This window comes from Boleophthalmus pectinirostris, unplaced genomic scaffold (assembly GCF_026225935.1).
Source record: "Boleophthalmus pectinirostris isolate CB_2022bp ecotype Guang Dong unplaced genomic scaffold, ASM2622593v1 HiC_scaffold_22, whole genome shotgun sequence".
NCBI classification, from domain to species: domain Eukaryota; kingdom Metazoa; phylum Chordata; class Actinopteri; order Gobiiformes; family Gobiidae; genus Boleophthalmus; species Boleophthalmus pectinirostris.
The window spans coordinates 19269052-19284897 of NW_026571190.1; the positions used below are offsets into that span (position 1 = coordinate 19269052).

At 38.7% G+C, this 15846-nt stretch overlaps 1 protein-coding gene across 1 annotated transcript; it reads right to left on the bottom strand.

The window, feature by feature from the left end:
• Positions 1 to 8678: 8678 nt before the first annotated feature.
• Positions 8679 to 14973, bottom strand: LOC110175694 (neuronal acetylcholine receptor subunit non-alpha-3-like). The gene is made up of 7 exons (XM_020941897.2): positions 14836 to 14973; positions 12358 to 12402; positions 11846 to 11955; positions 11257 to 11770; positions 10037 to 10227; positions 9618 to 9825; positions 8679 to 8813 (listed from the first exon to the last, which is right to left on the bottom strand). Exons 2-7 carry the CDS (start codon positions 12382 to 12384, stop codon positions 8679 to 8681), a joined length of 1185 nt encoding a protein of 394 aa, XP_020797556.1. The 5' UTR covers positions 12385 to 12402; positions 14836 to 14973.
• Between the last annotated feature and the right edge of the window lie 873 nt (positions 14974 to 15846).

Genomic DNA, 15846 nt, shown 5'->3' on the forward strand with positions numbered 1-15846 from the left:
GGAGGGTTCCATCCCAAATCCAGCACCCTGAGACTGTACGCAGGCCGGAAGGAAGGGGGCCGAGGACTAGTGAGTGTGGGAACCACTGTCCAGGATGAAACATCCAAGCTCCTTGAGTACATCAAGGACAAGGCCCCGCAGATGAGGTGCTCAGAGAATGTCTCAGACAGTGGGGTCCAGAGGAAGAGGTGCTGGAGGGACCATCATGGCAGGACAAACCCCTACATGGGGCGTACCACCGGAACATAACTGAAGTGGCTGATATCAAGAAATCCTACCAATGGCTTGAGAGGGCTGGTCTGAAGGACAGCACAGAGGCACTGATCCTGGCTGCTCAGGAGCAGGCCCTGGGCACTCGAGCAATAGAGGTCCAGATGTACCACACCAGACAAGACCCACGGTGTAGACTGTGCAAAGAGGCTCCTGAGACAGTCCAGCACATAACTGCGGGGTGTAAGATGCTGGCAGGGAAAGCATACATGGAGCGACATAACCAAGTGGCGGGCATAGTGTACAGAAACATCTGTGCAGAGTACGGGCTGGAGACCCCAGGATCAAGGTGGGAAACACCTCCAAAGGTTGTGGAGAATGACCGAGCCAAGATCCTGTGGGACTTCCAGATACAGACTGACAGAATGGTGATGGCGAACCAACCAGACATAGTGGTGGTGGATAAGAAACAGAGCAGAGCCATGGTGGTTGACATCGCAATACCAAGCGATGGTAATATCAGGAAAAAGGAACACGAGAAGCTAGAGAAATACCAGGGGCTCAAGGAAGAGCTGGAGAGAGCCTGGAAAGTAAAGGCATCAGCGGTGCCTGTGGTGATCGGAGCACTCGGGGCTGTAACCCCCAAACTGGAAGAGTGGCTACAACAGATACCGGGAAAAACAACGGACATCTCAGTCCAGAAAAGTGCAGTACTGGGAACAGCAAAGATACTGCGCAGAACTCTCAAGCTCCCAGGCCTCTGGTAGAGGACCCGAGCTCAATGAGGGTGAGAGAGACCTACCACCGTGGAAGGTGAGAAACACATTTTTTATATATATATATTATATATATATATATATATATATATATATATATATATATATATACATTAAAAAAATACTTGAGACAAACTTACCCAGCACTGGATATGGGATGTAAAGAAATTTGACTGAAGCAATTAAACTCGTTTTCATTCACATACATCACACATTTTGTCCTTATCCTTGTAGGACAACTGGACAATGTTATTCACAGGACAATGCCTTTTCCGTTTTATGACCCATATCCTGATGCGTATTCTGCCTTGTACACTGCTCCTTAGTGTGCTTTGCCATCTCAGCATTTCCACTTTTTTTTTTTTTCACATCATTGTAAATTTTAACCTTTAGCTGATATGCTATTAATTCTAGATGTAATGTGACTGATCAAATGTATTAAACTTGTATTGTAATTGAGTTGAATTCTGAATATGTATTAATAATTTAGTATTCATTCAACCTATTATAAGACAAAAAAGATGAATACAATGGGCTTCTGTTTGTAGATATCAGTGTCCATTTCTCACTGTCTAACAATCAAATCCATCATGATAACAGATTCCAAAAGTACAAATGCATTTTTAGTGAGTGGTTAAAAGTTTAATCTGACCTCAAATGTGGGGTTTGCAGTGAAATCTGAGCAAAACCTTTCATACTTCTGACTTACAATCGTCCCTCTGCATCAGAGACACAGATGATGAAGTACGGAGGTTAGATGAACACAATTTCACGTCAGCATGCACCAGTGAGCTCAGTGTCCAGTTGGCGTGCTAAACTTTTGGGCACATGTGGTCAGGTGTTAAAGCATATTGCAACATAATTAACCATAATGAGGCAGCCGCAGTCGTCTGTCAGGTGGGAGAGGGGGAGAGGGGAAAAGGGAGAGGGCTTCAGGGCTCTTAAACTCTGCCTGACATGAGATGAGCCTCATTAGATGTTTTTTCAAGCTGTGCAAAGTCTATAGCTTGTAATTTAAAACCTTAAATCACTGATGTAAACATAATTAACTGTTCTGATTACATCTGCAAAAACTATATCAGTAAGGGGTCAATGAAGAAGTTTCTAGTAGATGAAGAACAGGTCAAATATCTAATAAGAAATAAGACAAATGATCATGTATTAGGTCACACGCCTGCGTGAACCTGCAGTGTTTTATTGTTTGTTCTTAGTGTGCAGTCCTATTACCTTGTCCAGCTTATTTGAATATCCTTGCAGTCCTCAAATCCATTTTCATTTGTTTTTATTTTCTAAGGTATTGTGCCAGGATATGGAGATGACAAGTTTCTATAAACCCTCATATTTCAAATGCTATTCGGTCACTTTCTGATTGCATCTGCAGAAATGCCATTTTGCCTTTTGAATGTGTGTCGCATCCTAATAGAGCAAGAAATAACCTGAAATTCTCTGGATTTCTGGAAATGCATGCTTCGAATAAACTGGAGTGGGAACATGATGAAATGGAACATCTATTTGTCACTAAGAAGGCATAATAGTCTATTTTTCAAAAGGACAAAGAAGTTATTTTTTGTGATATTAGACTCCACACCACAGTTAGTTATGACTGATTGTGCAATCCATTTGGATCTATAATGAAAATACCACAGTTACAACGTGTACCTTTTTTCCCATTTCAATTTTACTTCATAAGATTGTCAACAAAATTTATACCTACATTATCAATACAGAAACACTGAAGGATTGAAACTAAAGGTGTCCAAGATCATGATAGTCTCCATGCATATGGCACCTATAAAAGAGAAATAGTTACAACCCACATTTGTACAAGTTCTGCAGTCCAGATGTCAATACTGAGAAAAATCTGAAAAATATTAACGTTTTGACAACCGAATCATATCAAATGTATTCTTTACAATAAAAATCAATTTACGTGGTATTTTTCCAAACTTTTCTTTCTGTCTTGATCACCTACCCCTGTCATGTTTTCCAACTATCTGTCTCCCTCTCTTCTCGTCTCTGTTCTGGTCTTGTAGCTCTTCTTAGAACGCTGGATACAGTAATGTCCTCAGACCATTACTGGACATAGGAGCCTCGAGCATTTCTGTGGCCCTCACTATCTATCACTCTGTACTTCTCCATTCCTCCGTTCTGTGTTCAATGCCATGCACCCCCCCAAGTCTGCCTCGAGCTCCAGTCCTGGCGCTTACATGTATCTTCACTGCCATCTTCTCACATTAAATAATCGTCCCTTCGGCTCAACCTGAGGGAATGGCTGTGTGTGCATGTAGTGTGTGCGTGTGTCTGCACCTGTTTATTTACAGTGTAGGGCCTGTGTATATTTGTGTGTCTTTCCTCAACACTTCCACATATAACTCAAGGCCCAAGGCTGTTCTGAACCCTGCCTCAACAACCATGATCATTAGGCACATGTGTGGACAGCTGAGTCACATGGTTTTCACAGATGTTGAGGGGGAAACTATACATTTTGCTTACTGTGTTTCCAATGTATTGCTATTGCTTATCCAAAGGAGTAGACCTTAGTAGTACTAGGATTACATTTTCATTGTCATTCAGTTCTTCAGTAATCATTTTTCATCAAGATGTACTGCTTTCAAGTTTTTTGGTTTGAGGCTTGATTCCTGGTCCCAGTGAAATTTCTGTTTAAGTATCTAAAGGGGTCAAGTTTAGCCAGACTGGTGCCACCTAATGCCTCCGCTCAATTTAATTTCTCTCCAGCAACTAGATCAGGAATCAGAATACACTAAACAGTTCGCAAAACCCCCGGAAGTGCAAGTTCGGGCACCAGCCAATCAGCAAAGAGCCATATATTCTGCACTAAATGATTCCTGAGATCAAGGATTTAAAGCCAGAATAAAGAGAATGTTTGGTGAATTTTATCAAGTGGAAAGACATTATTGTCCTTCTTCCTACGGGATTTGGGAAAAACTTAATATAACAGTTAGCCCCATTAGCAGCACATTACATACATCACAACCAAATAGCAGCAAATGGTTAAATGATAATAAGTACCCGCATACCATCGAGCGAACAAAATCTAAGGCTGTGAGGTCAGACGGTTTGTACGAAGTGAAACAAAGTAAATCCGGTTGATGAATCAGGCTAGGTCAAGTTACCTCCCACTGTAATAATACAAGGATAAAAGTCAGAAAAACGCATTGTAAATGAAAGAGCCAGTGGTTGTACATGTCTCAGCCCTGCAACAGGAAACACTACCCACCATACATTGAAATTATTATTCAATAGTGATTCAAAGAAAAGAAATATGACAACAACAAAATATATTAATATCACTGCATAATAAACTGCATGTATAAATAGACATAGCTACCCTGCTAAACACCGCGTTACAAACAGTGCACATGGGGGCACTTCCGGCTTCCAGCTCCATCAACCTTGTTGCTCCTTCCTCCATAACAGCTGCTGTCAGACTCCTCATTTGGTCTTATAATGTTTGTATTAACCTGCTCTACATGATTCTGTTGTTTTTATCTTGCTTTTTTGTCCCTAAATTCACCCCTATAACTTCTAACATCATCTGTGAGCTTCATTTGACTGGAGCCAAACGCTATGGATGACTCCACACTCACTTAGTCCATTTCTTTATACAGTCTATGATGAATACCAAATACAGCAAATTAACTTGGAAGTTTCAACACTGAGGATGAAAACTGCTGAGCATATCATTTCTGAAGAATATAATATTTACATTATTATATTATATGAACCACTCAAATAATGTGACCTTTCCACAATGTTCTCACTGGTGCACACTGACACTGTGATAGACACGTCCATTCTTTCATTTCTTCTTTTTTTATTGCAGTGGTCTAAAGCTGCTACTATATCAGACATAGTGAAGTAAAGGTCATTTAAACAAAGCTTTGGTATTTTCTTTAAGAGGCAGGATCACACCTCGAGCTCAGCGGCTTTGCTTTTGGGACGTCCCCAGCAACCTTTCACAGCAAGGGAGCTCCTCTGACTCAGGTTTACAGCAGTGACACACAAACACAAACTGTGTGAGGAGACCTGCATAGGGGAGACTGTCTGCTCCAGCTCAGCTCATGTTCCGCTTTTGTAATATCAAACACTGCTCTTTGTATAGAAGCAAGAATCCATTATAACAACATGGATTATATATTGTCACAATTTTTGTCTATTTTTGTATCTAAAAGATCTAAAAGTTTTATAGGTGCACAATGTGACTTTTCGGATCCATCTGCCTGTCTGTCTGTTTCCATGGAAATTTTTCCTTGACTCCAATGTTCCACAGTATGGGACTAAAAAAAATACACATTGAAGAACATCTTATTGTACACACAGCGTCACCTTTCAACTTCCCTGGGATCCAGAATACAAAATTCTTCAATACTTTCACCAAGATTTGAGCTGTAAATCTCCAAGTTTTCAGTGTGATTGATAGATGGAGTAGCCAATCAGGGACATGCATTGTCCATTGTGTTGGAAAAAATAAATCAGAAGGACCTGAAACAAACACAGATTTCTGCACATTTAAAGAGCTGTTAATCTGAGGTGTGATAAAGTTGATTTTATTTGTAAATTATGTGTGACCAATAAGCTCCTTTATTCTTTATGTGTCACTGAAAAAAAAAAAAAAAAATCTGACAATCACTTTTGACAGTCACTTGAGATTCCGAGGAGGGTGTGGAGACCAGACTGATATCGATCTGTATAAATAATAAACAGAGGTTTTATTCTGGATTTACCAGGTAATCTCTCCACAGATCTGACCTGTAACTTGGCCTGCTGGCGTTACTTGCCTACAGCCTATAGGATTGATTATACTTGATTAAAATCCTGGGATATAAGCTGACATATGAGGACACACAGGAATGACCTCACGTGATTTAAACTTATGCCTCCTGTTCAGGTCTCTGCCCATTCTGTCAGTTAGACACCATAATTGCCTCCCCCTCTCCCTCCCTAAAATGGTCCTCACACAGGTACAGAAGCCTTAGCCCAGTGATGTACAATCTGGTGCAGCCTCATTAACAATGTATGTGATGGCGACGACCTTGTGTGAATGTGTGTTATGGCTTTTCCATCCAGATGAGCTCGGGTCCACTCTGCTAGTAACAGACGTGGAGCAGAAAATTGAGCTGCTCTATGTGTTCTACGGTCAGAGCTCCCTGGAGTGTTCAGTGATCACCTTCTCAATCTCAGCTCGTTCAATGCAACTGGAGGCATTTGGTGAGCCTTGAGAAAATACCGCACCCCCGGACTCCAGATGTTACTGATATTAAACTATTTGGGATTCAGTTTACACTTTTTTTTTTTTGTATAGAAAGCACAATGAAATGGAACCATATTAAAAAAAAGTGTTAAATATAAACATATTGCACCCCATAGTTCTCTAAATACTGCTGATATAAAAAAAAAAATTCCAATTCAATTTGCAGAAGTAAGTAGTAGTAGTAGTGAGTAAGTAAGTCCAATAATAGATGTGTTAAATGTAAATGTTACAGTGGGAAGAAAAAGTGGGGAAAACACTTTGAAATTGATCTATGTCTATAATGTAATTCAGTAATAAAATATAACACAATGTAGGCCTTTCTGCTAGGTTTATGTTTCTAGGGTGCTTCCCACTGAGCTTAATGTAAATTTTTCAGTTGTGCTCCCAGACCAAGTTACAGGTCAGAGATTGGAGGCCTGGTCCACAGTAAATATAGTATAGTATTTTTTGAGCATAAAGTACCTGCAATTGAACAAATGTAAGATAGGTGCAATGCAATACTGTGGGGCATTAATGGGAAAGCAATGTCATCTTCATAAAGTTGTCATGCTCTAACCACTGAAATATTATACTTATCTTTAGAAATGCAAAATGTCGGAGCAAGTTCACTTTTACATAATTATTTTGCTGTTGTTTGTATGGGTCCCTGCAGCTGATCACCATTGTGATCTTTGTGTTTGCACTGGCACGGTCCCATTGACCACACAGTCCACACCAGTGTGCCAGAGTCAGCCCCGCTGTAGTGAATAATACAAGAGCTGGGGTCAGACTGTGGAGCGCAGGGGGACGGGGAGGGCAGACATTTTGAATAAGTCAGCAAGCAATCTAATGTCTAACTCAAAGTGGGTCAATGAAACTATAAAAACATTCACCTGCACTGGCATTTTTATCAGTAAGATGAAGTGTTTGGAGTAGTGAAGTAGTGTTCACAATATTGTCTACAAGTGAATGTAACAGTGCGAAGGTTCAACAGAGGATGTGCTCAGGAGATGCTGTCTCCTCTCATTATATTTATTAGTGGTATTGCCTTTCTCTCAAAAGTGGAGTTGAGGAGAGCTGATTAGAGGTAGCTAGCTCTAGGTAATAAGCAAAGATGACTTATGTGTTTCGCTGACACAAACCTACAATGATAACATAGTTAACTGTATTAGCACCTTAAGGGGGTTTGCCACTAACAGGGTCTGTCTCCTGCTTGTTTCATATAACCATTATTACTTTGCATGAAATGTTCCACAGTATCTAATAAAAGTACCTATGATTCATCTATTCAATTACATGTGTTTTTATTGCCCCCAAATAACTTGAGTTTAGTGGATTCAACTGTGTATCCCAGTGGTTTTATGACATTTTAAGGGACATTCCAGACAAACATCTCCATGGAAAATAAAACATTGTGAAACCTGCACTATAAAACGTAGTGTCCTTTTAATTCAAAATCTTTATTTTATGAAACATGATTACATACTTGTGACACAAAGCCTTTTAGAAATATGCATGTGGATATTTTGGTGAAGTACGTTATAGAAAATTGATGTTTGTTGCCCCCATGTGGTGGAATCTAGTCATCACACACACACAAAAAAAACACCAGCAAATTTCAACATCTGTAAACCCATTTTTATTTACATGACATCTTTGCAGATCATAGCTTATAGGATAAAATGGTGCATGTTAATTACAAATAAATAATTAATGAAAAGAGGTTGTGTAAGTTGTTGCATTAAAGGGCCCATATTACACTATCTTCTGATCTATGTTATAATGTCGTTTCCTCAACACAAACATACCTGCAATTGTGTTTTCTTTCACTCACACATTTTTAACACACAAACCCTGCATATTTAGTCTGAGTTTTTCTTTGAAACAGAAAACACTCTGTTCCATCTTGCGATGTCATGTGGTAATACAGGAAATGCTCCACTGTGTTTTTAAAATCCATGCACCTTCACTTGAATCATGTTTATTGAACTAAAGATAAAAGCTGTTGAAAACTACCTCTTCATGACATCGCAAGGTAGTACAGAGCATTTTGAGCTTTGCAGATGAAGACAAAATATTATTCAAACGTGTGAATGAATAAAACACAACTCCAGATAAGTTTTTGATGAGGTAACAACATTATAACATGGTCTAAAGCTCACAAGAGTAAATTTTACACAATATAAGACCTTTAATAATCATATCTTTAACATATTCAAATCAACCCACTTTGAACTTGCTTATTGCTTTGACTCAATTGCATCTCTCAAGGTAGACAAATTGCATTATGTTTCTGCAGACAGTCCAGCCTGCAAGCTGCTCTGTGCAGAGGTAATGATTTGTACAGTTCAAATGTACAGTATGAACATAGCAGTGAGCTTTATTCATAAATCATACTGTAAGTGAGGAACACTATGGGAGGTGTAGTTTGAGTGAGCTGTTCATGATGGTGTGCTGAGGTACAGATGCAGAGCTGGGGTGAAGATGAGGATGGTTCCCAAGATGGAGACTGTGAGGAAGGCCCAAAGGAAGATCCGGTCCAAAACCTGAGCCACAAACTTCCAGTCTTGTACCACCTATATGAGATCAAACACAAGACAAACATCAGAAAAATAAGAGTTAAGGAAAGCAGGAGTGAGTGCAGGAAAGCAGAGAAACATTTTATACTAAACTCTTTAATACTCATCATAGATACTCTTAAAGGTGCACTATGAGAGTCTACTACTTATTTGTCTCCATGGAGATGTTATTTCATTGTCTGCCTGTCCACAGTAGGGCATTAATGATATCTCCCTTGCATTTGTTCAATTACAGGTGTTTTATAGTTCAAAAATATCTTAATAAAAACATAAACTCTTATTATGCATAGGCTTGTTTCGCAATAGACCTGACTATTAGTCTGTCTCCATTATTAAGTTTATTTCCATACTGTGGAATAATCAAGACAAAACCGTAATATCTCCATGGAGACTACCCGGTAGTGGTCCCTCACCAGAAAGCTACACACTGCACTTTAATGGCTGAGAATTCATAAATTATTGCAGTGTGATCATTTTCTTTTCAACCAAGAGATGGCAGCATTTAGACATAGCTTTTGCTGCAACAGTAGGAGAATCTTCCAAAGTGAAATAATATTGTTGCATACACTATTGATGAGGAAGTTGCAACACTGTCATCATATTGTAAAAAAGTTGATAATAATAATAATAATAATTTAAAATATATGTAAATTTACCTCTTACAACAAAATGTCTTAACTGGGAAACATCATTTGTTTTTAGTTGGGTAAATGGGACGTATCTGTCATGTATACTGTATCTATGGATTTTGGTAAAAAAATGTAACATCTCAAATATTTAAATATATCCAAAATTAGGCACCTCTCTGATAAAATGCTCCTTCTTGATATGACAGCTGATGTAGCGGACTGAGTTAGTGGCCTTCTCCAGCATCGTCAGCCAGTCCTCTTCCTCCTTGGCTCCCATGGTGCACCTCTGCTGCCCACTGCTATGTCCCGGCACGCCCCTCCTCGCCCCTCTGCGCGGTTTTGGCTCAGGGCTGCGCAGCTCGATGTCAGGGTAGTGATATCTAGCAAAATAGACATCAACATCAACCAATTTATTGAAATAATTACTTTATCTGTAAGTTATCGGTAAGTTAATTATTCTTGGAATATTCATGGATTTGTGTCAAAACAACTCAAAAAACTTGTGAAATCAACACTGGAGTTTAAAGTTAGTCTAGAGAGAATGTGAGTATAATGCCAGCAAAAGTAAAAAGTCCATGTGTAGCATGTTACCTGTCAGTGTGTCCTCTCATACACAGCAGGCGGGGCAGTCTCTGCAGGAACAGGCTCTTTACCCAAGGGGCCATGGGGTGGTAGGTGGCGGAGGAGCGGTGGTGCACGTTGATGACAAACACAGTGACAATTATGGAGAAGGTGACGAAGATCATAATGAAGAGCAGGTACTCCCCGATTAGAGGTATCACCTGAGGAGAAAAAGGACAAACTGTATGTAACTCACAGAAGGTAAACATTATTTGGACCTATTCCTTCATTAGGAAAATTATTAATACCATATAGTAAATTTGTTCCCACTTTGTTCCTTTTGTTTTTGGTTGTTCATTAGTAACTATTAAAAAGCATAAAAAGTAAATGTAACAAAATATAGTAATGTTAAAACAAAACATACAGTGTCAAATTGGGCCAGATATTCCTTATGACCTAAAGTAAAGCTAAATTCACAACACCAAATATGTTAAAATAAACTGTCTATCTATCTATAACAGTATATCTCCAATCTCTTCTTTTTAAAAATACCATTGGTTTAAGTATTTCCGCAATTTATAGTTAATAATTACATAATGTGTAAGGCAATTAATATATTAATTATGTGCAGAGCTATTAACACTGCAGGTAATAGATTCTGGTGCTCTAATGATCTCTGTCAAACCAATTAAGATTTCAATTAAGATAGATAGTAGTTTTAATATTACGGTAATTATGCAGCTTTAGCATGTCTACAACTTTGAAGATGAAGGTATAAATTCTATGTCTAAATGTCTTCATTCAAGTCTGGTGGGTGAACATACTCTCCTTTAAAGCTACAATTCCTCTAGTTTTTGTTTGTTTGCTTTTTCTTTAGTCTTTCTCAAATATGTTTCATTACATTTTGGAAACTTTTACAACATTGCACAATAGATGCAAAAAACAAACAAACAAAAAAACAATTAAATCACTGAGTAGATGCAATTATTAAATGACAAAGACTGGAATTATTTATGTAATAGAATGCCAACAGCAAAATATCCTGTTATTGAAAAAAAAACAAGAAAAAACCTCTACAAATGCATGGGATTATTAAATGCGTTTAGCAGTCTTTGCTCAAATGTTAATGGTCTTGGATGGATTGGATTTTAAATGATCAACAGCAACTGCAATACCTCATACCATAAAGAAAAATTCCAATTAGATCTTTCTTTTTCTAAAATTGTGCAGCCCTAATGCTTCCTACCTACCTTAGAGGATGAAGGTATAATTTCTTCTATGACCAGGAGGAACACAGTTAGCGACACTAGCACAGACGTGGACAGGGACAGTTTCTCTCCTTCGTCCGATGGAAGATAAAACACAAGAACTGTTAAGAAGGACAATCCTAAACATGGGATGATCAGGAACAGAGTATAGAAGAGTGGCAGCCTTTTGAGAATAAATGAATATGTCACAAAAGGGTACCAGTACACCCCATCCCGCCTGCTTCCTTTTGCTCCAGTGGCGTTCAGTATCTCCCACTCGCCATTGTCAAAAAAGTCTTTACGGTCTACATAATGATCCACCAAAACCAGGTCCACCATGTTGCCGTCATAAGTCCAAGAGCCAAACTTCATGGAGCAGTTTTGTCGATCAAAGGGGAAAAAGGTGACGTCCATGGTGCAGGAAGACTTGTAACTGGCCGGGGGTGTCCAAGTGATTGTCCCATCCCAACGCACTATGGCTTTGGTCATGAGGGAGCCTTCAAAACGTCCGTCAGCACTGGGATAAAGCAGAAAAGAACAGCACTGTAGGTTGCTGTATCAGGTAGGATCAATATATTTAAGTGTGGCTTACTTCTCATACAGGACGATGTCTGGGAGCCATATTGTTTCAGATGGTACACGGATAGAAGTAATGCCGCCATATTCATCTGGGTTCCACTTTAGTTTTACATCAACCCATTCCTGTCAAAAATAATACAGAAATACATTAAAGACAAACATTTAGCTTCTTTAACATTTAACCCTGAATTAGATTAACCCTAACCTCGGAGACATAGATCACTTTCTCATGTAGCTATATATAGGACAATCTTTAATTTCAGTATAAATGCAGTAGTTCTGTACTGTAAGATAAGAGACTCGTGCCCACTTGCACATTTAGAACTTTTTTACATCTGCAGGGTTTTACTAAATGATGTGAATTAAAAGTCAGTAATGAGACAAACTGCGGCAGCACTGCAGACAGTGCAAGCCAGGTGGTGCAATAACGTAAAATTACATATTGTTGCAACCGTTTTGAGGTATTGGCATGTGACTCAACACAGTTACATGTAGGAAGAGTACATACACACAAAAGCATTTTACCTGCCAGAGCCAGACATTAGTGGTCATCAGCTGGTTCTTCTCATCCTACAAAAAAGCAAACATTTTGTTCATAGTTTAGTAATTTAGAGAAGCTTACTGTGCAATGAAAAGGCTAATGAGGAGGTGAGCCTGGAAATGAAATGTTTTTTAACAAGATAAAAGGAAAGAAATGAGCCTAGTTGGAAGAGAAGTACATATATATATATATATATATATATATATATATATATATATATATATATATATGGTTTTTTTTTTTTTTATCCAAACGGGGCTAATTACCTCTCTGGACACCAGTAAAGCAGAAAACTGGAACAGCCCAGGGTTAAATGCTTTGCTTCAGGCATACATCCGCAACACTTAACGAGAACAGAACCTGAATTATTTTGTACTGACCAATTTTGCAAACGCAACACCATATTCTTAAGAACTGAAAGGAAATAAAAAGCAAGGACTGTAGATCTTACATAAAGGATTTTTTAAACTGTTCTTTGCATCACATGAGACGGGATTAACAAAAGATTTAACACAATAAAAGCAATGTTAATGACTTCAGCACCATGGACAGCACCAGACAGTGGCTACCTCCAGATGTCTGTGGACATTGTATTTTTAAAAAGTTTGCTTAGTTTTTTCAATCACTTTGACACATTTTCTGAGTCTTTAGCACACTTTAAGAAACTATTCACATTAGACACAAAACATTTCAGAATGTTTGAAAATTAACACTCTTGTAAAAAGGACAGATTGTGGTTCAAATATAAACCCAGTCATCAGATTTAGAAAATTATCTAATCACCATCCACTGAGCAGAGAATGCTATGACACTTACAGACATTTAACGTGTGAAGTCAGAGATGTGTAGGACCAGTATCACACTGTTGTTGAGGGTTTGAGAGTGAGATGCCCTAAATATGTGTCAAATATTTAGGCCACAATGATCACAATTTTCAAATCTGTGCTTTTTAACACATCCAAACTGTGTCAGACTTGGACCTTGGTGTTTCTGAATGAAAACCTGGTTCTCACAGGTTTTGACTTTTGTGTCTGCGGTCTTTAGACTTTGATAAGAATGTGCTGTATTTAGGTACACAAAGTATAGCATGTATAGAGAGAGTTTTACAGTTACATTCTGTGTTTATATAGTTGTGCAAACTGTCTTTAGGTTTGGGCATCACCTTCATTTTCGCCCTTAGCAGTTGACTTGCGAGCTCACCACATTGTCCACAAGATGGCACTTGACTAAAATGTTGTGCTTAATTCAATACAGACTTAAAATGCTGATGTAGTCCTATTGTGGCCTTTAGTGTGATTGGGGGTATGGCCTGCGAGTGAGTGTGTAAATAATTAATGTGCAGTGGTTCCTTTCCAGCGATGGACTCATTACTACATGTTCGGATGACTTCAGGTTTGCTTTTTCACCTCTCTCTTTCTCTCTGCTCCTAATTCATCCTCTCTCCCCCTCTCTTTACTTTTCTGCTGCTCTCTGCTCTTCTCTCCCCCTCTCGCCTCCTCTTCGCTCCTTTCTGTTCATCTCTGATTCTCTTTCACCCTCTTTCTTGCTTTCTGCGCTCTCTATTCATCTCCCTCTTCCTCTCTGCTTCTCTCTCCCACTCTCTCCTCCTCTCCTTCTCTCAGTCTCCTCTTCTCTGCACCTCTCTCTTCCTCCTTGCTCTTGCTCCTCTGCTCTGTCTGGTCCTGTCTGTGCCTGTAAATATGTGTCTTGTACTGCTTTTGCTCACTTCCTCTTAAACCTCATCCCTGCACTTTATTCTTAAATTTTTCATAGACAACCCATCCAAATAAAATCTGCCAACAACAACATTTGTGTAAACTAAATAAATAGAATGTTCCAAATCTACATTATTTTCTTTCATCGGTTATATTTACTTTTATATTATATGAAAACATGTGAATTTTCATATTTTTCCATTAACTTAAAAGTAATCTGAAACCAGCAAACAGAGTAATAATATTTAGTACAGACCTTATATATTGGACTGTATTAAACCTATATGTATGTATTTTTCCTCAACAGCTGCCATATATTCCCACACTTTTATTGCATCCTTCTCATTGTATTCTTCCATCCCTTTGTGTTCCAGTAAATAAGGCCAATCCTCAGGAGGCAGGATTTTATTAAGTGCCTTGTATAAGATAAAATTAATTTCTGCAGAAAGCCTTCTTAACCTGTGCAGCAGACTGGCTCCAACAACATTATAGATAGGATGTGTGGTTCATGTTTGCTTTGGCTCTGTCTTTACTTTAAATATTACTGTTATAATTGGAAATGAGCATGTTCTTTTATTGCCCAGACTAACAAGGGAATATAGCCCTAGAATAACTGAAAGAGTTGTTTTTTGTAAATGGCCACAAAACTAGTTCTATTTAAATTCTTCATGGCAGTTCAATTTACTCCCCAAAAAAGATCATAGTTCTGAAAGGTTAGTTATCCTAAATTAAAATGTGTGTACTCACCACATCGACGAGCTGAGAGATTTTGAGGCCAAAGCGGACAGTGATGGTGTCATTGGCGTGTTGGACTGGACGGACCCACTTCTGGTACCCACGAAACAGGTTTCTCAACAGAGCATCCTCCAACTCTGCGAGAGACACAAAGGACTCATCTGGAGCTGCAAGGCACAATCAGGGAGAGATTATACTGTAGTCTGTGAAGGTATGCACAGAAAACTGGTTATCATCTAGAGAGCTAGACGTTTTACAGGTTAACATTTGGTATGTAAGTGTTTACCGAAACCAAAACTACATGCTTTTACAATACTCAGTGGTAGGAGAAGTAAATTAAAGTACCTGTTTAAACTGTACTTAAGAGTAAAATTTATTCTGAATTATTTTCCTAGCTGTTTTAATTTGTATATTTTTGTTTGCTTAAACTTTGAACATGAACCCCTCAGCCTTTTTAGCAGGTCTCAAACAATCATAAAATATACTTTTACTTTTCAGTCCGGTTCAAAAATGTCTTCAAGCAGGAAGTACAAATACCTGCTCTCAGATGTAGTGAAGTAAAAGTAAAAAGTACCCAAAAAACTAACATGGCATCTTACAAGTACAAAAACAACTCTAGATCTGAATCCTTTCTCAAGATCTACAAAGTGTAAAAGTTTTTCTATCAAAACAAGGTTATTAAACATATGTGTAAATAAATTACTCTTACACTACTCTTATAAAAGCCAATACAACATTTCCATCTTCTTGCAAGCATAAGGCACATATACATTATTCAACCCTCCTTATTGTTTTACATGTTTGAGTACACAGAGTTCCAGTGACGCACGCTCACATGGCTGCATTTTGCAAAGCAAGTTGAAGGTAAAAATAAGTCCGACACCAATCCGACACATCTGCCCCTCCCAGTGCAGGGCAGACTGACAGCTGCCCGGGCCCAGGGACTGCCTCTGTATCCCATAGGCCTGGGCGCTGATCAGGCTGACATGATGCCCTCAGACGGGGGTGGTCGCCGTGGGAGAT